The sequence below is a fragment of the Mustela nivalis genome (genome assembly GCF_964662115.1).
Source record: "Mustela nivalis genome assembly, chromosome: 3".
Taxonomy (NCBI): Eukaryota; Metazoa; Chordata; class Mammalia; order Carnivora; family Mustelidae; genus Mustela; species Mustela nivalis.
In genome coordinates this window covers 75,901,771-75,928,275 of record NC_139022.1, presented here as the reverse complement: position 1 = coordinate 75,928,275, position 26,505 = coordinate 75,901,771, and the positions used below count along the sequence as shown (strand labels likewise).

The following is a 26,505-nucleotide window of genomic DNA, read 5'->3' as shown; positions in this document are numbered from 1 at the left end:
AGACTTACCCATTGTGAATATGCGCTCTACAACCTTTGCTGCTATTGATTTTCAGGGTCAGGAGGCAGAAGATGAAGAAGAAACAGGCCATTCCAAAACAGACTCTGTACACTGCAGAATACCCCACCAACTTCTCACAGGTGTCACCAGCTTTAATGCCTTTACAAATATCTTCATAAAATGGAATCTGAGGAAAAAGAAAAAATTCATCTGTTCAAACTGGGTGAAGAGGGGCTCCTGGCTGACTCAGTCAGAATAGAATGTGACTCTTGATCTTGGGGTGGTGGGTCTGAGCCCCATGTTGGGTGCAGAGATTACTTCAAAAGTAAATAAGTAAACAAAGGGGTACCTAGGTGGCTCAGTAGGTTAAGCATCTGCCTTTGGCTCAGGTCATGATCCCAGGGTCTTGGAATCAAGCCCCACCTGGCACCCTGCTAAGCAGGGAGTCTGCTTCTCCCTCTCCTTCAGCCCGGTCTCCTCTGCTTGTGCTCTTATGCTCCCTCTCCCTCTCTCTGAAATAAATTAATAAATAAATAAAATCTTAAAATAAATAGACTTCTAAAAAAAAGAAAGCCAGATAAGGAAGGGATGTCATGAAGTGTTTGTTCAGCACAAGTCAAAACCCAATGTGGAAATGTACGTGGTGCACAGAGAAATACAGACTGAGAAAAAAGTCCCTCTTCCAAAGACTTTTTCTTAATTTTCTCGGAATCTTTTTTTTTTTTTTAAAGATTTTATTTATTTGATAGACAGAGATTACAAGAAGGCAGAGAGGCAGGCAGAGAGAGGCTGTGGGAAGCAGGCTCCCTGCTGAGCATAGAGCCCATGTAGGACTCAATCCCAGGACCCTGGGATCATGACCTGAGCCAAAAGCAGAGGCTTTAACCCACTGAGCCACCCAAGCACCCCTCTCCGAATCATTTTTAAAGATATAGTGCTATAATGTACCATTTCACCTTTACTTAGTCTAATGAATTCTGACGTCTAGAATCAGAACTTTAAAAAAAATTATACAGTAATACACGGATATATTTTTTTTGAAATGCATATACAGACTAAAAAGTGAAAGACTTCCTTCAGTCCCACCCCAAAATATCACTCCTCTCCTCAAGAGTTAACAATTTGGTGGGTATTTTTATTAGTTTACAAGTGTGTTCCCAACCCCAATATTCATTCATAATATACCCACATACACATACGTACATACATACACTTGTATGTGACATATATACAGTGTATAAACAAAAAACTTTGTTAAAGAGTATACGTATTGTTCTACAATATGTTTTTTCCTAATTAACAATAAGCCATAGAGACCTTTCCCTATTAATTTACGTAGAATTCCAATCCACTTTTTACCACTATTTAATATTTTATGGTTAAGAATAGATCAAAACTGATAAGCATTCCCACAGTGAACACCTGGAGACGATTTTTTGTTTTCTGTTATTTGTGGTTTTTTGTTATTACACACACTGACTCAGTAAACACTGTTACGCATGCTTCATTGAACATGTGCCTTATATGGATAGACTGCTGACCTAGAAATGGAATCAAATTTTAAAGTTTCAAGAGGTAAAGTCAAACCATGGCTTTTGAAGACTGTACCAGTTTATATCTCATCAGTAATATTGGAGACTGCTCACCATTCCCAACGTGAACATCCAATTTAAAGATAATGTGTAAGTTCAGAACAAATGGCCCCATAATATGGCACTTTGGTATGCGAATTATTTTGATCTGAAAACAATCAAGTTCTAGGAGACTCAAAAAAATGTTGACCTCCCTGATAATTGCCTAAAAAAAGTTTAGACTGGGGGGCATGGATTTAATAGAGGACCTGCTCCAGGAAGAGAGCTACTGCCACAGAGAAGCACAGAATACTGTGAACTCAGTGTGGTAGAGAAGAGGAATTGAGCAAGGTCTGTTTGTAAAAATTCCTTTCTCCATCCCTTGCTTCCATATGGCTCAGTAAACATTTGTTTACCAAACATTCGCTCCTCTTCATCCTCCTGGAAATTACTTTTCTTCCCATCGAAGTCTCGGGTCCCTTCGCCCTTCTCCTTAGTTCAGGATAACATATATATCTCATTTTGCCCTTCTTTGGAATCTCATGCTTATGAAATTATGTGGATTCCACCAAAGTACATAATTAAGTTTGACTCTTCCAGATTAATCTGTCTCATGTCAATTTAATTTTTAGACCAGCCAAAAGATTCTTGAAAGGCAAAGAAAAAATTTTCCTTCAAAAAAAAAAAAAACCCACTATCTTGTTTCAATGTCCATCTTCCTTGTTACAAGTAAGGTTCACATCATCTGTTAAATTTATAGCTATCTGGATTTTACTCTGTGAATTGGATATTAATTGGGCTTTCTTTTTTATTCACTGTCATTCTTTATGAGTCTTAACCTTCTGAGAAAGGTTGACAATGCTTTATTCTAGTCCAACCAGAAGGTTGTAAAATCTATGCATATTATCAGAATAATTAAAATCTTACATAATGAGAACAAGCAGGGTATTTCTATTAATGTTGGGAAATAAAGTGGTTAAAAAAAAAGAAACCTTGCTTCTTATTAACATTGAAGTTGAACATTCTTCAAAATAAAAAAATACGTTGAAAATCACACTGTAACAAGACAAAAAAATATTGCAGAGGAAAAAAAAAATGACACAAAGCTGGAAGTAAAACTGAAGCATAACAATTTGGTTTTATCCTCAGAAAAGATCTTAAAGGAACAATAGCAAATGAGGCTATTCAGATTTCCATAAGCAAAAAGACTAAGTGTAACCTGAGTAACAATAGCAACTGAGGCTATTCAGATTTCCATAAGCAAAAAGACTAAGTGTAACCGGAGTTCATTTTCCTGAATGAGGATTCCCTCCACTCAAAAAAGGTCCACAGTCATTACTACACCCTAATCTGAAACATGTTTCTCTGAAACAACATGTTTTTTCAAGTTAGTGCCTCAGGCAAAAATGTGTTGCTGCTGAGACCCAATTAAGTATAGCCCCCTTTTTTGTGAACAGATGGATACAAAAGTTTTCACAAAGAAATGTCAAATATTTTGTAATCACAAAGTTTCTGCAACCGCAATTTTTTTTTTTTAAAAGATCCAATCAAGACGTAAACACATAGAGACACAACTGTGTTTCTGAAAAGGCTACAAAACAAAGTAGCAGACATGTAGGATTGCCAGATAAAACACAAAATATGTAATTAAATTTTGAATAAACAACTACTAATTGTTTAGTATGTCTGCAGGAGTGCTGACAGTAATGACTCCATCTTTGGTCCTCCATTTAGTTTGTGCTCATTCAATGACCCCTCTTGGGGTCCCCTGAGGATTAATATACATACCTTAGAAATGTCTGCCAAGCCTAGGATAAGGGTTGCAGGGAAGGCTTGTTTGAGGCTCCTGTGAATCTGTTAGATATACCACAAATGGTGTCACAGATCTAATTAAAGACTGGCTGTCAATGAGGATCCTAACAACCTTCTGATCTCATGATAGTCCCTTCTGCCATGTCCCCTCACTCTGTAAAATCTGGACTAAGGTCTGGACTTTGCAGAGAATTAACTGTGCAGCTGCTATAAACCATTGTCTGCCAGATTCACCCCCCTGCCATTCCTGCCTCACCCTCACCATCAATAAGGTACCCTGAATAAAACTCTATAAATTGTATGAAGTTGCTTGCTTCATTTTCCAGTCTCAAAATTGCCTTCTTAGTTTGGGGGACACTTTACTGTTCCTCTCCTATCTTCCAACAATGCCCCCATACAATATTTGGGACATACTTATACTAAATATTACATGAGACATACTTATACTAAAAAGAGCATTCCTTTTGCATAAGATAAAGCTAAAAGAAAATTCAGGATCTCACTCCAAAGAGCCAGGTGTACTACTCTAATGCTAAGAAGTCTGGTCCCCATCCTACACTCAAGAGAAAACAACAATTTTAGCTACATGGAGGTAGGGCTGGAAAGGCAACTGGCTTCAGGCAGGAGGGTTAGTTGAAAGGCCACTGGTTTAATAGTCCAGTGGATTGTCGATGGATGCCAACAGTCAATGAATGAAGAAGGTAAACCACTGGCAGGGAGACCAGAAATTCTATAGGTAGAGATCAGAGCTGGTAGGACTATATGGATGACAAGAAAGAAGTAAGGGAAGTGGGCAGGTGCTGTTTGGTGGGAGAGTAGGGTTGGTAGAGGACAAACAGGTGAACTAGAAGAACAGATCAGGAGTTTGTGTCAACTTATAGGGTTCGAAGCATCCTGGGGCATCGCAGTGAGAATGTCTGGTCTGGAAATTCCTCCAGGACAGTAATTAGGACTAGACGCAAGAACACAGGAAGCACCCCATGCAGGTAATGAGAGGAGTCAGCAAGTGCTTTCTGAATTTTGAGTGTGAATTTTTAGTTGTGTTTTATAAGTGAGTAAACTCACATGGTTAAAATCTTCAAATATTCAACATCCAAAAAACAAATAATCCATTAAAAACTCAGCAGAAGACATGAATAGACATTTCTCCAAGGAAGACAGATACATGAAAAGATGTGCATCACCTACCATCACGGAAATACAAATTAAAATTACAATGAAATATCACCTCACACCTGTCAGAATGGCTAAATTAAATAACACAAGAAAAACAGGTGTTGGCAAGGATGTGGAGAAAAGGGAGCCCTCGTGAACTATCGGTTGGAATGCAAACTGGTGCAGCCACTCCGGAAAATACTACGGAGCTTCCTCGAAAAGTTAAAAACAGAACTACCCTATGACTCAGCAATCACATTACTGGGTACTTATCCAAAAATATAAAAACACTAATTCAAAGGGATACATGCTCCCCTATGTTTAAAGCAGCATTATTTACAACAGCCAAATTATGGAAGCAGCCCAAGTGTCCATCAATAGATGAATGGATTAAGAGGTGGTATGAGTAAATGTATACAAATATACACGTGTGTGTACACACACACACACACACACACTCTCTCTGGACTATTACTCAGCCACAAAAAAGAATGAAATCCTGCCCTTTGCAACGACGTGGATAGAGCTAGAGAGTATTATGCTGAGCAAAATAAGTCAGCCAGAGAAAGACAAATACCATATGACTTCACTCATATGTGGAATTTAAGAAAAAAAACAAATGAGCAAAGGGGGAAAAAAAGGAGAAAGAGAGAAAGAGAGAGAAACCAAGAAAGAGTGAACTTGTCATGAAATGGAATGAGTGATGGTTGATGTATGGAATTGTTGAATCACTATACTGTACACCTGAAATTAAAATAACATCGCATCTCAACTAACTGCAATTAAAATAAAACTTAGTTTAAATTTTTTTTTCAAAAATAAATAAATACAAAAGCACCTGTGTGGCTCAGTCAGTTAAGCATCTTGATTTCCCCTCAGGTCATGATCTCAGGGTCCTGGGATCAAGCCCAGTGGCAGGCTCCCCTGCTTGACTTGTCTCCCTCTGCCCCTTCCCCTGCTAGCACACATTAGCATTTTCTCTCTCTCTCTCAAATAAATAGGTAAATCTTTAAAAAATAAATAGACACAGGTGCCTGGGTGGCGCAGTGGGTTAAAGCCTCTGCCTTCGGCTCAGGTCATGATCCCAGAGTCCTGGAATGGAGCAACGCATCAGGCTCTCTGCACAGCGGGGAGTCTGTGTCTTCTTCTCTCTCTGCCTGCCTCTCTGCCTACTTGTGATCTCTGTCAAATAAATAAATAAAATCTTAAAAAAAAATAAAAATAAAAAAATAAAAAATAAATAGAGAGAAAATAAGTAATAAATTCTTTGGATACTGACATAATGGGAGAGCCCACACGAAGTGAATGTTTCTAAACTTTTCAGAGAGGAACAAAAGCTATACCCATATTAAGTAATGCTGTGAGAAACAGGTAATATTGCTTTAAATCTGTAAAAGTCACGGAGGCATGACACCACCTCACTTATTCAGCTGTTTTATTTAAGCGGGATTTATTGCTCTACAATATTCATTCAGCTTTTTCTTCCTTCCCTTCTTTCTTCCACTCAATCAACAAAACTAATTCCTGACACCTCCCTCTCCCCCCAACTATAACACCTGCAGTCAGTACCCCTTTCATCTCCACCAGCCCCTCCCCCACCCCAACAATCCTCACACCCATCTCAAGAAAAATGCTAATGCCAGGAGGGCCTAACCTCGAATTCTATCACCACCCCCCAGAATCCCCTCCCTTATTTACTCCCAGAGGCTCTCAGGCTCATCAGTGGGTGACTATGTGGCATTGAGTATTTCATCCCAAATAGAAGTAGCCAAACAACCGGCTGCTCTGTACTAAGACCTGCCTTACGCTCTGTGGGTGACTTAGTCATTTAGTCCTCAGTAAGTGGTGAATATTTTTAAGCGAAGAACCTCTATTTGAACAAGCCAAGAGAATTTACCAAGGGGAATTTGCTCTGATTAAATATTTGCTACTCCAAGCTCCATCCCAGTTTTAGAAAAAGAAAACTCACATCACACACAGACTCTACGCTGTTGGGGGGAGAAGGTGACGGGCCTGCTCAGGGTGTTGCCTCTTCAAGTCTGGCTCTGGGCATCCAAGGACACTACTTCTATGTTGGTTCTGTAGGGACCTGTGGGCAAGAGGCTTCCTTTCAACCCTCAAGGCAGCCAAACTCAGAGCCATCATATTATCAGTAAGAGTAAACAAGGACTCAGTAGACTTCCGACCCTAACTCCACTACTAACCTGAGCAAATATCACACTCTCTCTGAGCCTCAATTCCCTATTTGTACAACAAAATAATATTGCCACCACCTTATGAAGTTCTCCCAAGAATTAAATCACTCAGTCCTCGTAAAGTGCTTGCCATGGTTCCTATTCCAACATAGCCATGAAGTAAACTTCCTGGGTGCCTGGCTGGCTCAGTCCTGAGACCATGGGACTCCACATTTGGCATGGAGCCTACTAAAAACATAACAAAACAACAAAACAAAACAAAACAAAAAGAAAAGAAAAACAAAACAACCCCTCACACAGTAAGTTTCCTTAAATTCTAAGGTGCTGTCTATCTTATAAAAAGAACTTTGGGGAGAGGGAATCAGCACATTACATGAATGACAGTTTCCTGCATTCTGATTTGAACATGGGGGGAATAAGCATCTTAGAATTCAGTAGATGCTCTACTCATTTTGCCAAGGATTCATACTGCAATAGTCAGGAAAATATATCTGGGGGCACCAGGGTGGCTCAGTCACTGGGTGTCTGCCTTCGGATCAGGTCATGATCCCAGTGTCCTGGGATCAAGCCCCACATCGGGCTCCCTGCTCAGTGGGAAACCTTCTTCTCCCTCTCACACTCTCCCTGCTTGGGTTCCCTCTCTCACTATGTCTCTCTCTGTCAAATAAATAAATGGGGGGAAAAAAAGAAAGAAAGAAAAGTCAGGGAAGATATTTTCAAAACATCAACACAAGTATTAAGCGCAAAGAGATGGAGCTAGAAGAAACCCCACATGATGTTTCCTGCACAAGAGAAACACTAACTATGCTCCCCGAACAATTTCTATCTCAGATGAATAAATATAAAGAAACTACAGAAGAGCCACAGAAAGGCCCACATACAGCTCTGGTTGGCCAGGGGCCCAGATGCTGCAAACCCAGAAGAACAGACTTTGGGAGGTTTCTTAAAGAAACAGAGAGGAGAAAGATGAGATTGGTGCCCCTCTGATATGGAAGTGTTATTTGGGAAAGATAAGGAAATGGTATATTAGCAAAGCTAATGATTCTTACAGTCTATCAGATTTCTAGAAGGCTGCATGAATCCAAGGTGCCAAAAAAGCTGTAGGCAGTTTGGCCTGAGTCATAGCATAAAAACTAGAAGAACTGGGTCTTCAAGTTCAGTTTAATATCCCTTACCTGAACATGAATTTCAGAACCAGAGCCTCTTTCTGTCTGCCTCTCCTCTTTCTGGAATTCCACTGATCTTCAAACATTCTAATTCTAAGACAACTTGGTTTTTCTCTGTGGAATAAGTCCAGGTCCAGCAATGTCTGTCTGCTACCCATGACCGCCAGCAGCTGTGAAAGGGGGAATGCTGAGGTCAGCTTCCGTGCTCCCGGGGACCACCTCCAGGCTCATTCCTTGGTAAGGAGTCAAGTCTACATTTGTCATTATTAAAAGCCACAAGAGAAACTAAACTTAAATGTTTAACGTCGAGTTTTATCTGACCCCGTCACTTCTGAAATCAGGAACTTAATGCTCCCAGTGGTAACTCTGCAGAATCTCAGAAGCATGAGACAGAGACTAGCATTAGGGCTCACAGCCCCTTCACCACAAGCACTTCATCAGGATGGAGCAGCCACAAATTTGATTAGATGGAAAACAACTCTGATCAAACTGTAAACAAAAAGCTTTCAATCCAAACAAGACAATTCCCAGAGGACTGACTAATTATGATGGAATGAAGGGATCTTCCACAAAAGGAGACGGACCAACTAATGTCAGTCTCTGTAAACAGAGAATGAGTTAACATCCAAGGTGGAATGTACAAACCAAATCGTACAAGTAACCAGTCTTGAATGAGAAGTCGATCCCAGTGAAAACTTACGTTAACTCTTCAAGGAGGCAAAGAATTTGGTGACTGGGGGCCAGGGAATGGGTAGGTCCTCTTTGCTGATTTGGGGTAAGCCTACAGATAAAGGTAGAGGAACTCAGGTATAGGAATCCTGGTTTCTAGTTTGACAGCTGATCCAATGGTCGACCAGTGGGGAAGAGGAATCACAGAAGAGCAGTTTCAAAGCAGTGGGGCAATACTTCACTTAAAAACAAATTGCAGGGGTGCCTGGGTGGCTGGCTCAGTGGGTTAAGGTCTCTGCCTTAGGCTCGGGTCATGATCTCGGGGTCCTGGAATGGAACCCCACATCGGGCTCTCTGCTCAGCAGGGAGCCTGCTTCCTCCTCTCTCTCTCTTTCTCTCTGCCTGCCTCTCTGCCTACTTGTGATCTCTGTCTGTCAAATAAATAAATAAAATCTTTAAAAAAACGAAACAAAACAAATTGCAGGGGTGCCTGGGTAGCTCAGTCAGTTAAGTGTCTGCCTTCGGCTCAGGCCATGATCCCAGAGTCGGGCTCCCTGCTCAGCGGGAAGCCTGCTTCTCCCTCTCCTTCTGCCTGCCTCCCCTTGCTTGTGCATGCCACACATGCTCTCTCTCTGTCAAATTAATAAATAATTGATTATTAATAAATATATTTATAAATTAATAGACTAAAATTGTTTGAATAATTAATAAATATAAATCTTAGTTTAAAGATTAGTAAATAAAACTCTTTTTTTTTTAATTGCACGGGAGGTGCCTGTATCAAGAGGACGTGTGAGCAGGTGACTCAGCAAGGGCGCGGCACTCCAGGAAAGATGGCTGGACTAGAGCTACAGATTTGGTAGAGCAGCAGAAATGACCGTCAGTAGACTCCCCTGGAGAGGAACGTGGTGAAGGTGGGGAGGGGGATGGTGGACACATCCCAGAACCCTGGAGAATACAAATATTCAGGGGCTGGGAAGAAGGAAAAACTCAAAGAAGAAACTGAAAAGGTCCAGAACTGAAGGAGGAGACTTGGAAAGAGAGGCTTTCAAGAAGCAGAGCGAGGTCAGCAGCATCAAATACCACCAACATGAGGAGGACTGAGAAGGAACACAGGGTCTGGATGCCGGCAGTCCTTTGGGACACTGAATCAGAATATTCTCTAGAGCCAGTGGGAGCAGAAGCCAGGATGCAGATGGCCGAGGAGATAGCCAGGCTCTGTGTAGGGATCAGGAAGTGAACCCAGAGGGTCTTCCACCCCTGTTTTCAAGAAACCTAATGGCAAATGCAGGGGGTCCAAGGATCATTCCTAAATGTCACTGATTTGTGATTACACAGCAATACATAATTACATGCCTGTTGCCAGGGAAAATGTAAATTACCATCAAATAGACAAAATACAAGGGGCGCCCAGGTGGCTCAGTCAGTTAAGTGGCTGGCTCTCGATTTCAGCTCAGGTCATGGTCTCAGGACTGTGAGATGGAGCCCCACTGCGGCTCCGTGCTGGGCTCAAGCCTGCTCAAGTTTCTCTCTCCCCCTCTGCTCCCCTCACCCCACCACCTCGCACCCAAGGACATGCACCTTCTCCCTCTCTCTCTCTTTCAAAATAAATAGATAAATAAATAACTAAATAAATAATAAAAGAGAAAATATTATTCTCTACCACTGTCCCCCAGCTCTAACTCGATTGCTTCCCAGAGGTAATAAGCACCGTCGCAGCTGTGCGTGGACCCTTCTGGACCCTTCGCTGTGCTGCTCTCCACTCATTGTGTCTTGCAGATCGCTGCATGTCTGCACCAACCATCCTTTAGTTTCTTTTACCCAAATGGCAGACGTTTAGGCTGTTTCTGATTGTTCATCATTACTTCATCCATAATTCACAAACAAAGCGTACTGGGTATTTTCCCTATTGTGCATCTCTCTCAGCACATGTGTAAAACATCCAGGAGGACAGCTACCAAGAAGGTAATCTGGGGGTCAGAAAGTCACTATGTTTGAAATTTGAGCAGGTACTGCTAAGCTCTCCCCAGGGAGGTTTTCTGAGAACTTGAGGGCTGGAGTGACAAGTGGAGGAAAAGAAAGGAAGGACACAACTTTCAGAGCCACTGGCCTCTCAGGGTCAGCATCTCAATCCTTTTTCTTGGGGGTCTTTGTCCAGAAGCACTGCAAGGGGGTAGGATAGGGATGGGGCCCTCTGACTCTAAGGAAAAAATCTACACCTAACCACAGAGACACCTTATAACTCACCACAGAGCACTGTACTCCATTTTACTGGCAAATAAGGTTACTGTCCACCCTGCCCCTCCCACAGAGTACAGGGTCTGAAGGAGTTTGTACCTGTCCTGAGGGAAAGAGGCCACTGAAGAATCACCCGTGAAGGCAGAGATGCTGGACTTTCTCTAACGAGAAGATGAAACATCTCAACAAGCAAAACTTTCTATTTAGATCACTTACCAGATAGAAGACATGTTCAGAGCCCAAGTGAGCCCCAAATCAATGGTCTTTGTGACTATGTGGACTGGAATACAGTGATACACAAATTCAACTGTGTGCCTGTCTTCTATGAATAATTTTTTAGACCCAGTAAAACTAGATTTCATATGTGCAATCTTTCTTCTATACTATATGTTAATGTCATTCAAGCATTTTCATGGGTAATGTTAATTGTTCGTGATTTTTGCCTTAGGTGGGACATGAGAATCTAATATCCCCCCAAAAACTGCACCCTACTACACCTCTAACTGCAAGTTTCTGAGAGCCCCTACTCCCCAATCCTCGTACTGAGGACCAGGAGGACATGGCACATGTTCAGGTTCCTGGCCCAGTATCTTTTCCATTTTACAATTTACCTGACTTGGAATGGGGAGTCCTTGGCAGCCGGGGAAGCAAGGTACCCACACACTCATCTTCTCCCTCCCCACTTTTTCCTGATCACCAAAATGCTTCATCTGACTACAGAAGAAGAGTACAGATTATTTTTATCTGTGAATAATTTATCATTTATTTCAAAAGGCCACGCATACCAAGACCGAGCATTAAACGTGTCACAGTAAATTTATTGCTGCAATATTCTTGTCTTGTCGATCTAGCACGTGGTTGACACATCCCAATTATCTAAAACTGAAAGCAAGGACTCTGGTGTCCTCAACGTAACTTTTAACCATTGAAGTTCTCCTCCCAAGGTGGACAGACTGACTGTACATGACATGCATAGGGCCACTGACAACAGAACACAAGAATCAAAAACTCACAGTCTGTGGGTTAAATCCCGCTAGCTTCTGTTTAGGAAAATAAAGTTTGATTAGAACACGGCCACACTCATTTGCTGGCACATTGTTTTGGCTGCTTTTGCCCTACAATGGCAGCATCTGAGAAGTTGCTAGAGACCACAAAAACCCCCAGACTGGAGAATGTTATCTAGCTGGCTTTCTACAGGAAAAGCTCACCAGCTCTACAGATCAAAAGCCAAAGGAGGAGCAGAGAGGTCCTAGGACTCTGCCCTGCCTTCTCACCTCTACAAGACTCTGGAACTTGTGCTTTAAATGAATCCAACTGTGTATCTCCCATATGCCATTTTTAGAGCAGCAAATTAAGTATTTTAATTTAGCTGCAGGGTGGTGGGGGTGGGGGGGACAGGCATGGGAGTCCCAGTGCTCCTCGCCACAGGCCAGAAGCCCTCAAGAGCTCTAACAGAGAAAAGTCCTCACATCTGTTATGCAAACACACTCCATGCAACCAAAAATAAAACCCACTCTGATGAAAGCCGCCATTTGGAAAGATAATTTTAGACTTATTCTGAGACTGTAGAAACAGTCATCACTGAAATGTAAAAACCACACCCCCAAAATGCCTGACCCCCTAGAGGTACAGCCTTAAGCTTAGAGGGCTAGACACATTCCCTCACAAACCTCTACCCTCACCCAGGCTCCTCTGCTTGCAGTCAAGGACACAGAGAAAACATTCCTGAGTGCTAACGTGACCCCAAAGGTTAACAGAAATGATGGCGAAGCTGAGGGCACTGTTTCCAAGTCACTAATGGAGTTCACACACCCGGAGCTTTCAAACCCGTCCCCGTGTGCACACTTGCCATCTAACATCAAGGGGCTCCTCCTGAGTGCAGTTACTAAACCATTCTGCTTCCCCTACCTGGGGGCCAGTTCTCTAAGGACGACAACTGTGTTACTACTTACATACCCTTGCACCTCGCCCAGGGCTTGGCACTTACATAGGAAAGAAGGAAAGACAGGAGGAAGGAAGGAATTATTTGACTTAAAAGACTTTTCCGAGCACAAACTTGGGCTACAGTTTAACCAAGGAACATGATCCGCCTTTTAAATTCTCAAGAGCATCAAGACTCAACTATTCACAATATTTATGTTTCCTGCTCCCAGCGCTTTGAGGCTACTGACTCTTAGTTCTTTCTGCATCGTGCCATTGGTCTGCTCCCCCGGGCCTGTTTTTATAATGACAGAATTGTTTGCTTCCAACTGGAAGTTCTTGTCTGTTTCATTTATCTGCAGAGGGGTGCTCTGAGGGCCCAGCAGACAGTCGGTGAGGAGATGTTTTTGAAGATGACAGCAAAGGGGGTTCGTTCTCCCCTTCCCACAGCCAGATCCATCTTGAAACAGAGATCCTCTTTAACACCTGATGCCCCCCCCAAAGGTTTCTAGGTAATGGATCCTCCAGTCCAAAGACAATAACTATTGTTTCATTGTTCTCTGGCTCCTGGGAAGCTCATTATTCCTGGACAAGGATCAAACTTTTCTACCCTTGGTTCAGATTCAAAAAAAGACTCTCAGCAGGGTCTCCATTAGTTCAAATCGCTGCTTGTACTACAGAACTATTTCCCACCATCATTTTCCCAGAATTCACTTGTGAGCAGGAGGGTGAGGCCCGATCAAGGGGAGGAGGGAGGGAAGGCAGGGTTGTGAGGACTCTTGGTTTTCTCCCACACGGTGTTAGGTCTGGATGGAATTGAGACCAAACAAAAGCTGTTCGGAAACACATGCCCCCAAAGTCACTCCCACTTGGAGGGGAGGGGACCCAGAGTATTAAGAGGTGGAAAATTCACTGCCAGCTCCCCATAGGAAAATTCTCATTAAGACATGGTGAAAATATTCTCATGGGGTCCTATCAAGGACTTTGAGGTTTGAGGGCCCAAACCCACCTTTAACCTCAGAAACATATTCACTGATAGACTCTACACATACAAGGTACAACAGTACAATGAACTCAGCTGCTGTTCAGAAAGAGAACTTCTGGAGAGCATTCTATCCCATCTGGATTTAAAAAAACAAAAACAAACAAAAATAAAACAAAACAAAACAAAAAACTCCAGAATTAAAGAACTGATCAGGTCAGCATTTTTTCCCCCCTAATTTGACACTTGGTCTAACACAAAAGCATAAAATGCCAGCTAAGAAAGGGGAGTTCTACTATCTACTACTCTATAAAGCTTCATTGCTTGGTAATAACACCTGATACCAGGTCTCAGATACACAGTTTTCTTCACATTCAACTGGTAAACATCAAAATCAAAACAAGAGCCAGACTTTCCACTTGAGTGTGAATGACTGTCATTCTAAGCTGGGACAGACTCCTCAGTGTTTTGGATCAAAGCAGAGTATTTTTCATTGCTGATATTTGTTTACTTTTAAAATATAATGACACCAAACACAACCTGAAGGCAGTTTCTGTTTCACATGCAAAGCCGCCAAATAAATGAAAACTAAATTTGCGGTTGCTTCTATTTTCTGCGACAGACCAACCATCATTCCTGGAGCCCAGCTTCTGGTCCTCACCACCAGAAAGCAGCAGATGGGAAGATAAGCTAAGAAAGCTGCCTCAGGCCCGAAGCTGAGCTGCTTACAGAAGAAACACTTCTCCTGTACCACCGGCTCCAGAAGAAAGATTAGCATTCAGGAGGAAGGATAAGTTTTCTATGGCCTTCCCTATGAGACTTCTTTGAATACCCAAGGACAACCAAACATAGAGGTACGGGCAGGAACAGCACTGGCCAGGCAGCCAGGAGGCCAGCACTCCTGGGGTTCTAGTCTCAGCTCCATCTGGGGTCACAGTCTTGGACAAAACATGTCCCTGCCCTGCTCCCAACCTGTCAAATGAGGGGTCTAGTTAGGATTCTGACTTAAGATTCTCCCACTTTTAAAATCTCTAACCTCCGGGGCATCTGGCTGGCTTGGGCCAGCTTGATCTTGATCATGGGGTGGGAGGTTCAAGCCCCACACTGGGTATAGAGATTACTTAAAAAACATCTTTCAGGTGATCAAGATATGTCATGGGATCCAGACCCATGTCAGGCTCTGCGCTTAGCATGGAGTCTGCTTGTCCCCTCCCTCAGTTCCCCTTCTCCCCTTTTCTCTCTCTTGTGCTCCTTCTCAAACAAATAAAATCTTTAAAAAATAATCATAAAAATCTAAGTAAATGTCCAGTGATGGGGCCTCTGAGGAAGCACGGCAGGCTCACCCCTCCTAAAGGAGCCAAGTTTTAAATTTTAAATGAATGATAATAAAAACCACTGGCCAAACAAGAGCCTGTAGGCCAATGCACAAGTCCTGGGCGCACCGGCAATCTCTGGGTGTGGCAATAGCTGGCAACTGGGGGCCCGGATGCTAATGTCAGGCTGGCTGACTTGCAGCAAGTCCTAGGAGAAAATGGAATGTAAGGACTGCTTTTAAGACACTGAAGAGGGGGCACCTGGGTGGCTCAGTGGGGAGCCTGCTTCTCTCTCTCCCTCTGCAGCTCCCTTTGCTTGTACTCTTTCTCTCTCTCTCTCTCTCTCTCTGTCAAATAAATAAATAAAACATTTGAAAAAAAATTTAAGTTTAAAGCAAACATATAACAACAAAAAAACCTCTGTATCCACAATGTTAAACATGTGTTTGGGTTCTAAAGACAATAACATGCAAAGATTCAGCTAGTTCAGGCACAAATTACCACATCTCAGTGAATGAGAGCAGCCTGGGGACAGCATGGGACACGAGTGAAGAAAATGGATCTAGGAAGGTTCAGGGTAGGCCCATTTAAGTCTGCTCTTATGCTGGCCTGTCACCTGAGCTCACAGGGAGCAAGGCCCACCTGTCCTTCCCTCTCCAAAGTAGGCAGGTTTGGTTTTAGAGGCCCCTCCTCCACGGGAAACAAGGAGAACCTACCTTTCTCCTCCCTCTTAAAAAGCCACGGCAGATTCCCCTGGGCAGATTCCCAGGGGACAGAGCCCTCAAAGTGTCATCACTTACTTCCAAACAGAGAAGTTACACCTTGATTTAGTGGTGCAGGTCCGGAGGCTTAAGTCTCTCAAAACAGCCCCTCACCAGCCCATTTTGGGGTTTTTGTGGTGTTTTCTAGTCATCCCACATTCTGAAATGGATTTTTTAATCCCCCAGCATCAAACATCTCAAGACTGATGAGGGAGCAGAAGGCAGGTTGCTGACAAAGCACAAGCGGACCCCACAAACCAGCCCGCTCCCCCAGGGGGGATGGTGTGACATTCCTCAGTCACTCCAGGCTGCCCTAAAGCTAACAAACAGTTAACTGACAGAGATCACAATCTTGCAGGACAGGAGCCTCCACCAGTTTACAAATGTCTCAGTGATTTACAAGGAAAAGGCATTCTAACCAATAGCCTAACTTTTGGAAACCCAGAAACCGTGGACTCCATTTCCTGGAGGCCTGACAGCACCCTCCCCTCCACAGTGATGTGGGAAACAAAGGTAGAAAAGAATGTAAATAAATTAAAATTTCCTTATAACCTGCAGCACACTGACCAATACTTGAGGCAGGCAGAGTGTAAGTTCCCTCCAGATACTCCCCAAAGGTCTTATGCCTTACTAGAAGAAAAACACCTTCACTTGATACTAGCCAGGCCTCCAGCATCCCAAGAGTCTTCCTTAGCATATGAAAGTCTTTAGGAAGACCTCCCTTTGTCCTGGCCTCCAGCTCCCTAGGATGTTATCAGCCACTCCTCACAATCCCTGTGCAGCAGGTTTTCCTACCCATGGGTCCTGTCCCCATGCTTTAATAAAATCACCTTTTTGCACCAAAAACATCTCAAGAGTCATTCCTTGGTCTTCAGCTCAGGACCTCACCAACAATCCAAAAACCATATCTAAATGATACCTGCTTGGGGCCCCGGGGTGGCTCAGTAGGTTACGGTCTCCAACTCTTGGGCTCAGGTCATGATATTGGGGTTATGAGATCGAGCCCAATGTTAGGTTCTGTGGGCAGAGTTTTTTTCTCCTCTCCTCTCTCATTCTCTCTAATAAATAAATCTTGGGGGGGGGGGGGAGACTATACCTGTACCAAATCAATTGACCTCAATGACCTGCAGTAAAATGGCTCCTACACTTTAGGATGGGAAACATGCCTCAGGAGAAGACAGAGATCATGCCCTGCTTTACCAGCACTGGCAGAGTTTGCTCTGAGCCAAAGTTCTCATGGAAAAGAGGAGTTTCCCTAGTGAAAGTGATGAAGTTCCTGAACCTAAGTCAGGTTCGGTGGGGTGAGGTTCGGAGCTGACGACTAAAGAAAGAATTCTTGAGACATCTTTGGTGCAAAATGGTGGATTATTAAAGCACGGGGACAGGACCCGTGGGCAGGAAGAGCTGCTGCCCCGGGTTGTGAGGAGTGGCTGGTTATATACACAGGAGTTGGGTAGGTGAGGACAAAGGGTTGTTCAGAAGGGCTATTGGGATAAAGAAAACTGTCAGGATATGGAAGGCCTGGTTACTATCAAGCCAAGGCCACTTTCCCTCTAATGAGGCACTAACATAAAGACAATTGGGAGTCTCCTGGTGGAATGTTACATTCCTGCTATCAAACGTCCTTGTTAGTGAGATTTAGGTCTTAAAAGAAATTTAACTTTATTTACTTTTCCTTCTACCTCCGTCTCCTTTGGTTTTTTATGGAGGGGAGGGTGATGTTAGGGCTTGAGAAACTGAGTTATGTATCTTTGGAAATTGGGCTATTGATAAGGTAACTTCTTTGTTGTAAATCTCAAGGACATTTATAAACCAAGAGAGACTCCTGCCTTGCAGGACTATGATCTCTGCAAGTTAACTATTTGTTCTTCTTTTAGGGCAGTCAGGGGTGCCTGTGGAATGTCACACATATTACCAAGGGGAGTGGGTGGAGAGGGGGTGCAAGGAGCCAGCCCCTGCTCCATCCTCAGCCAGCCTCCTGCGCCCTCATCAAAAGGAGGCAGGATGAAGTGTGGCTGGGCAGCTCCTTGCAGTCCCCTCCTGCTCAAATCTAAACTTGGGCTACATTTTGAAACCAAGGCAATAACTGAAAAGGAGGGCTGCCCTCGTGTTCTTAACCCACGCACCGATGGCCCGTCTGGCTCTGGACAGAGTCCCATCCTCTGTACCCCAACGTGAGAATGCTGCGTACGAGGCAATTGCACACTCCCACCCGGGCCGTTACAAGCACCCACGCTTTCTCCTCTTCCCATCACATCCTCAAACTTTCCACAGCCCAGCAAAGCGGGGGCTGCAGCAAAAGCCCAGTGTGTCTGCCCACAAGGGGACCTTTCAATGCCTGCCTTCAAGCATCGCCTGAGGATGAGGTCAGCCTCCATTCTATAGGCTGCAAACAAGCTGACTTTGTGACCAGCCAGTCTGCCTCCTATGAGGCCCTAAAAAATGGAAAAGGAATGGTTTAGCCAACAGAGACCTCATTCCCTATGCATAAAGCCCAGCCAAACCATTTTTAAGTAAGTACATTCAGGAGAGAGGCATAGAAATGCTTACAAGAGACAATGTGAGGAGTCGGGGTGGCCCCTCTCCCCTTTCCTCCTTCTGTTCCTCCCTGCTCTGACCCCGAATCACACTGTACACACAACCACACCACCTTGCTGAATATCTGTCTCCCACTCAAGAATCGATAATGGCTTCCCACATTTGCCACCACACCATGGTCAAATGCCTAACCTTGGCACTAAAATCCATGCAAGACCATTTCACCTACCCAAATCTCCTCTCTTTGCCCTCCTCCCCACCTACACAGCCTAGTAGCGAAGAACACATTTGGCCCAGGTTCAAATCCCAACTGTACTACTTAGAGCTGGAGGCCTCGGGCATGGTAACAAGATGATTCAGTGCCCCTGCCTCCTCGTCTGGAAGGCAGGAGCAAGCACAGCACCCACTGCCCGGCCAACAGCAATAGTGAGAAACGAGAGAATTCAGGTAAAATGCTCAGAATAAAACCTGGCATGGGGTATCACCCAATAAATATCAGCAATTAAAATACTTATTATTATCACACAAGTCCCTTCCATGAAGCCTCCCTTAGGGATACCCCTCAACACTCAATGTCTTTCTGCTTCTTAAATGTTCTACAGAGACCTGGAAATCACAGATACAGGCTCAAGTTGTTAAGGATGGTTTCATGCAGGCAGGTTACCTAGAAGGCCACCAAATGTTAAAATTATTATTATTAAAGTCGTAGTCTAAAATGTATCCTTGTGGGTCCCAAAGGACACCTCCCGCCCCCACCCCCAAGTCCCCCCACCAAGTAACAATGTTTCTGATGGGTTCACCACTACATGTTTGTAGAGTCTCTGGATTTGTTTCTTGGATCCAAAGCTGAATTCTACGGAGACTGAAATTTTCTGAAGGGCTGGAGTTGCAGCAGAGACATCTGCTACCCGCTCAGAGTTCCCACCACAACCCCAAGGGGATCCTCAGACCAACGCCTGCTACCTTAGAAAGAGAACATGAAGTTATCTGGAAGACAGAGGTGATAAACGTGAGATCAGACACCCTGTCAGTATTGCTCTTCTCAAACTTACTGCCACAAACATACAAGATCAAACCACAGTATGGTGAAGAGGACAGGTGCGGACTATCACCAATGCAGGGTGAAGCCTGGTGTGGCCTAACGAGGCAGCCTTAGCTATGGGTCTCCCTGCCTCCAAATTTCCAAAGCATTTTATAGATCCCCTCATATGGCACCTAGTCATTTCTACTTTTTTTATGCCTCAGAAGACTTTACACGCTGTCTTCCACAGGAGAAGCTCCGTCTCTCACAGGTCTGAATGCCCCGGAGCTCCCACCGCAGTGCCTTACTGAGGAAAGAGAGCCAGTGTTTAAAGCAGTCAGCAGAGAATCGCAATTTCACAAGCTTTCACAGGAGTCCCACTATATTCCAGACCCTAAATTCACAATTATAAAAGCATTACCTAACAGAACTCTTCAAAGGATAAGAATGTATCAAGTGTTTTTTAGGAAATGGTTGTTTTGAAGCCTTGAGAGTGAGTGTATGGAAGAGAGTCCGTACCATCAACCTAAGGTTGGGGAGAAGAGACTCTCGTCGGGAGCTGCTCCTGGTGATGTCACCTCCACTGTGGACAAGGTCCATCAGAGTACTGCCCCTGGCCTCCTCCCCATCCTCATTCTGCTGGTCCCTAGGAAAACAGGGTTGGAGAGACAGCCTTTCCTCTCCCCCTTTCCTTTGGATCTGCTGCTCTTCCTGGTGAACTGTGTACCTCTGTAGGGGAAGTCAGGTCCAGTCCCGTGAGACTGGTAACTGGGTCGGGTCCCCCAGAGTCATTTCGGGGTTCAGTAGTAGGAAACACACTTCTCTGCAGATGCAAGCCACAGTGTCTCACATCAGCTGTATGAGGGATAAAGGTGATGTCTGGCATCTATCTGCTGACCTTATAGTCTCTTTTGTCAATTTGTTGACAAACTGACAAAACTTAGGAAGAGAAATGTTATTTATTAAGCTCCCTCAAACGCCCCAACGTGTCCCCCTTTCTTCTGGCTGATCAAAAGGGAAAGCCACGTAAAAGGCTGCAGGTGTCTTCCTTAGCATCACATCACCAGGCCCACCTCTGCATACACTGCCCCAGAAATGGCCAGAAATCCATCCCTCACTAAATTACAAATGATACATCAGCAAAATAAAAATCGCCCTATGGCCCATTCCTCATTATCTGTGGGGATTTTGTATGCTTTATCATGCATCCCACGTAGGCCAAATTGAGTTTACAACAGCTACTACTTGAGACACCAGCAGCCTTCCTTAGGACAAGGGAAAAGAAAAGACTGTACATCCGAGGAGGAACAGCTCTAAACAAGCCTAGGATAAAACACACACTACACCTAAAGCATCGGACTCCATCTGTACTACTGCAAAAGTGCAAGATGCTGAATGGTTCCCCAGTTTGGCAGGAAAGTACCCAAGAGGCTTCCGGAAGGTTCTGAGAACGCAGGCCGACCCCCAACCACACCACGGTGGCTGGGCCCCATCCTCTAAATTGAACACTTCCCACACACCCTCCTCAACCAAGGAAAATGGGAAGGGCTGGAAAGAGGCCAACTTACATGCTCTTTCATCTCGTTAGCCACAGTTTTGGACATCATGACGCAGCAGAGCAGGACGACAAGAATGAAGTACAGCGCATACATGGTGCGCGTGCTCCGGGACTGTCGGATCTTGGGGCAGCAGCCGCAGCAGAGGGAACAGCCAGCAGTACCACAGCAGCAGGCCAGCTAGGGAGGGAACACAAAACAGCCTCTTAGAGCCACACATTGACAGCCCCACAGATGCCAGACCTCTACAGGTCCACCTTCCCAGGCAATCATTCTTCAGAGCCACCCTGCCCACAGAACGTGCGGGAACAGCGCGGTGTGGGGACAAAGCTTTCTCTCTCTCTCTCTCTCTCTTTTTTTTTTTTTTTAAAGATTTTATTTATTTGAAAGAGAGAGACACAGTGAGAGAGGGAACCGGAGTGGGAGAGGGAGAAGCAGGCTTCCCACTGAGCAGACAGCCTGATGTGGGACTCGATCCCAGGACCCTGGAATCATGACCAGACCCGAAGGCAGGCGCTTAAGGACTAAGCCGCCCAGAGGCCCCAGGAACAAGGCTTTCACCACAATCAGTCTGACATTGTCTTTAGTAGAAGGTGGGCATGTGGCTTGGGAGATGCCCCATTGTTAACAGAAAAGCCACAGTTCACCGGAAGCACTGTCATCATTACTCTGCGATAAAACAAAGATTTCTGAGATCAGCGGTAGAGTACGAGAAGCCAAGAATGAGACAAAGGGCAAAGTGGGTGGGAAGAACATGAAAGTCAAGAAGCAGGGCCCAAGAAAGGGACGTGCCAAAAACACAGGAGGCAAAGAATGAACTGTATAAACACTAGGGACGGGCTGGATGGGAAAGACTATGTGGGCGGGTCCGCATCGACCTTCGCAGGCAATGATGGGAGCGTGTAGCCTGCAGCTTCTGATACAGGCTTTGTTCCCCAGAGCCCCGTGCCCCCACCATGAGCTTTTAGGCTAATGAGCAGGCACAGGCACCGGGGAGCACAGAGATCCTGCTGTACCACTAAGAGCACACGCATCTTTTATTTGGGGAAACGGGTTTTTCCCCGTCCCCAATCTCTGATTGGGCTTCATTGGTCAATGCAAACTACACATAATTTGGGAATAATAAATAAAATGGGGATTAAGTTTTCAAGTTTGAGACCGGTGTTGACTTTTTTTCTTTTTAAAGACTATTTTTTTAGACCATTCTTAGGTTTACAATAAAACTGAGAGGAAGACACAGAGATCTTCTATACCCCCTCCCCCCCACAGATGCATGGCCTCCCCCATTAGCAATATCACTCACGAAAATGGTACTTTTTTTTTTCCTTAAACAAGGATGAACCTAACTTGCATAACATCACCCAAAGTCTACAGGCAACTTAAGGGTTCACTCTTGGTGTTGTGCACTCGATGGGTTTGAATAAATGTATAATGACATATACCCATCATTATAACATCATACAGAGCATTTTCACTGCGCTAAAAAGAAGCGAGATCTTTAGGAAAGCATGGGGTAATGGGGAGTGTTGTTAAAAGTTCAGGCTCAAGGGGTGTCTCAGTGGCTCAGTCAGTTAAGCCTCTGCCTCTTAAGTTTATGTTCAAGTCATGGTTTCCCAGTCATGAGATGGGCTCCGTGCTTAGCATGGAGTCTGCTTGAGATTCTCTCTCCCTCTGCCTCTCTGGCCTCTTTCTTCTTCCCCGTCCCTCTCTCTAATAAATACATAAAGGTTAAAAAAAAAAAAAAAAAAAAGGCTCAGGCTCAAAGTCAGCCTGCCAGGGTTTAGAACCTGGCTCCTCAATCTACCAGCTGTATACCATGAGCACGGTATTTACCCTTTTAAGACTCAGTTTCCTCATTTATAAAATTGGGGTATTAACGGTATTTATGCTTGTGCTATGACCTCATAGGTGACTTGATCTAACATACCTGGTCTTAGGAAGGGATTTCTCTTAAGCAAACAGGGAATTTTACAAAAAGATTACCATAACTTACAAATAACAACAAAAGCTATATATGTTAATGCTATAGTTGGGGCACCTGGGTGGCTCAGTCAGTTGAGTTTGGCTCAGGTCATGATCCCAGGGTCCTGGGATGGAGCCCTACATTCGGGTCTCTGCTCAGCGGGGAGTCTGCTTCTCCCTCTGCCCCTTCCCCAGCTCACGCTCTCTCTTTCTCTTTCTCATATGTTCACTCTTTCTCCCAGATAAATAAATTAAAATCTTAAAAAAAAAAAATAGACAATATACTTGGTCTACAGATGAACTAACCTACTTTCCTTGAGAACTGCAGACCACCGGCCTTAAGGAATAAAGGACCAGACTTCCCCAGAGGAGAAGTCCTGACCACTTCTCCTGGAACACAGCTGCTGCTGATGCAAGTCTGTTCAGGGTCATGCCAACATATGACTATTTGCCTGGGTACCACCTTCTCCTGCAGGTAGCCCAGCACCAGCCCCCAATGTCCCATACCTTCCCCTTTAAAACCCTCTGGCTTCACCTGGACAGGGAAGAGGGTCTTTGGGACATTAGTCCACCATCTTCCCAGGCTGCCAGCTTCCTGAATAAAGCAACCTTTCATTTCCCACCATCACCTGACTCCCGAGTACTGATTTTGAAGCAGCTGAGCTTGAGTTTAGAACTGATTCTCTGCCCAGGGACACCCATCATTGTCTGAGTACTTTGTGTACTATTTCATCGCTTTCCATGGTTGCTAATGCACTCTTTCCATCTTATGTTCAGTTTTCCAAACTGTCTTCCTCAAAAGACTCTTCTGGCCTCATAAGGCAAGGCCACAGCCTTGTAAGGTAAGTCACTCTGCTTGGGCTGGGCTAACAGATCTCATAAGAGAGAGCCCACACCACTGCCTCTGTGTGCTTCTGATAGGTCTCCTTCCTTTATAATTTACTCACATCCTCCATCCATGACTTTACTGACCTCCTTCCACCCGAGGCCCGAGTTTCCCCCTCTCCCTACCTTCTTAACCTCTCTCTCCTTCCGCTGACGTAGCAATCTTCTCCCCGGACGCTCACTTTCCTCTTCCTCACCTCCCAAATTCTTTCCCAACTGTCTCCTTTGTTGGCTGCTGACTTTTTTTTAGTTCTAAGGTTTTTAAATTCGTATGTATTTCAAATTCAAATGCAATAAAATATGTATTCTATTTGGGAAAGAAGTATTTTTAAAGCTGTTAATGCTTCCCATGATAGAATGTTCCCATAGGACAGTCAACATTTACATCATTTCCAGAGTTTATATTATTTATTTATTTATTTTATAAGAAATAGGGACTTTAATGAAGATGATTTCCCTTCGGTATAATTGAGACCCATAGAGACACCCGAATGAAACGAAAAGGCCAGGACGGATATCTGGGAGTCCAGTACTGGCAGCGGAAGGACACCTCCGGGGGCTCTGTGGGGTCCAGGAAGGGCCGGCGAGGGCCTGTCACTGCAGGTGTGAAGCTGCTCACACCCGTGGGGCCTCCCGGGCTCCCTCCCAGTCCTAGCTCAGGACCTGCTTCTCAAAGACCTGGGTCTCTGGTAGAAAGGAGAATGCTGATGGGCCCAAGAGCCACAAAGGCTGGGTGAGCGGAAGAAAATGCCATCATTGTAAAAGGGCTTTGAAAAGTCAAAGAGGTGATGTGTACACATAATTGATTGCTGTCATTTTGTGCTCAGGATAAGCCACAGAAAACAAAAAAGGAAAATAAATCTACAGCCCTAAAATTTATGCATAAAAAATAAAAATAAATCCCTTTCTAAGTTATTTTATTTTTATTCTAATATTTATATTTTATTTATATATTTTTATTTATTTACATATATAAATGTATCTTATATATTTATATTATATATCTATATAAATTATTTTATATATTATTCTTTGTTATTATTTAAAGGTAAGTAGTAACAGAAAGAATGTGATTCCAGAAAATGTGAAAAGAAAATCATACTGCTTACTTAGAAGACTCCTGTCATTAAAGTCACATATCATTGTATGGATTTAGCTTTCCAAACTTTCCTTACTTTTCACTTTCCCTCTTTATTTATTTTTCTTTTTTAAAGATTTTATTTACTGGGGCTCCTGGGTGGCTCAGTGGGTTAAAGCCTCTGCCTTCAGCTCAGGTCACGTTCCCAGGGTCCTGGGATAAAGCCCCACATCGGGCTCTCTGCTCAGCGGCAAGTCTGCTTCCCTCCCCCTCTCTCTGCCTACTTGTGATCTCTCTCTGTCAAATAAATAAATAAAATCTTAAAAAAAAAGAAAGATTTTATTTACTTATTTGACAGAGATCAAAAGTAGACAGAGAGGCAGGCAGAGAGAGAGGAGGAAGCAGGCTCCCCGCTGAGCAGAGAGCCCGATGCAGGGCTCAATCCCAGGACCCTGAGACCATGACCTGAGCTGAAGGCAGAGGCTTAAACCACTGAGCCACCCAGGTGCCCCCCCCCTTTCTTCTAAAAATATACATGCACATGTATGTGTATCTGTATGTATACACACACGTGTGTGTGTATCTGTATCTGTATGTATATTTACAGGTATGTGTGCATATATATTCATACCTAATATTAGAATCTAACAGCCATTCTCTACTAGCCTAAGAGTTACTTATCAAATCAATCTATGCCAATAACCAATGATAAAAGTGCACTGTCTTAACCTAGACACTGATATGCATACCAAGTATATATTCAAATTGGCATTCTTAAAAGAAATGTTATGCTAGCATCTAGAAAATCTCACAGAGCTGCTGACTTACCACTTCTTTTAGGAAGAGCATAATTTGGAATAAAATGGGTGCACATCCAGCCCCTGCCACTTACAGGTTTATTACTTTGAGCATGTCACTCATACTGATCTTTACCTTCAAACTGGAAAAAATCAATTCCTGTCCAGCTGAAACTTCCAGCTCTGTCACATGCTTGGAGAGAGGTTCCAGAGTCTTGTTACCTCTGGCTCCAGAGAACCTAAATCTTTTACTGAACAAATTATGGTCTTAAAAAAACCTAATAAATGCATTTACGACGACGTGAATGGAACTACAGGGTATCATGCTTAGCGAAATAAGTCAATCGGAGAAAGACAACTACCATATGATCTCCCTGATATGAGGAAGTGGAGATGCAACATGGGGGGTTAAGGGGGTAGGAGAAGAATGAATGAAACAAGATGGGATTGGAAGGGAGACAAACCATAAGTGACTCTTAATCTCACAAAACAAACTGAGGGTTGCTGGGAGGAGGGGGTTTGGGGGGGGGCGGTTATGGACATTGGGGAGGGTATGTGCTATGATGAGTGCTGTGAAGTGTGTAAACCTGGTGATTCTCAGACCTGTATCCCTGGGGATAAAAATACATTATATGTTTATTAAAAAAAAAAAAACTAATAAATGAAGAATGTACAACACAAGAGTGAAACCTAGTGTAAAGCATGGACTTTAGATGATAATGATATGTCAGTGTAGGTTCATCAACTGGAACAAGTGTACCACCCCATGGGGGCTGTTGACAACCACAGAAGCTATGCATGGAGGCAAGAGATAGACTCCACAGAGTCCAGTTCGGAAGTTAGGTGATGCACTCTGAATCTCTCATACCAGCATTGTATTATGAAC

The 26,505-nt window shown here is 43.9% G+C and overlaps 1 protein-coding gene across 1 annotated transcript in view; it reads right to left on the bottom strand.

Annotated features, from left to right (window-relative positions):
- SERINC5 (serine incorporator 5) overlaps window positions 1–26,505 on the bottom strand; it is a 103,277-nt gene that overhangs the window by 32,210 nt on the left and 44,562 nt on the right. The window contains exons 2-3 of the mRNA XM_082724766.1: window positions 20,910–21,077; window positions 9–187 (exon numbers count right to left, since the gene is read on the bottom strand). Of these exons, the coding sequence (XP_082580892.1) occupies window positions 9–187; window positions 20,910–21,077 (347 nt within the window). The remainder of the gene's footprint in view (window positions 1–8; window positions 188–20,909; window positions 21,078–26,505) is intronic.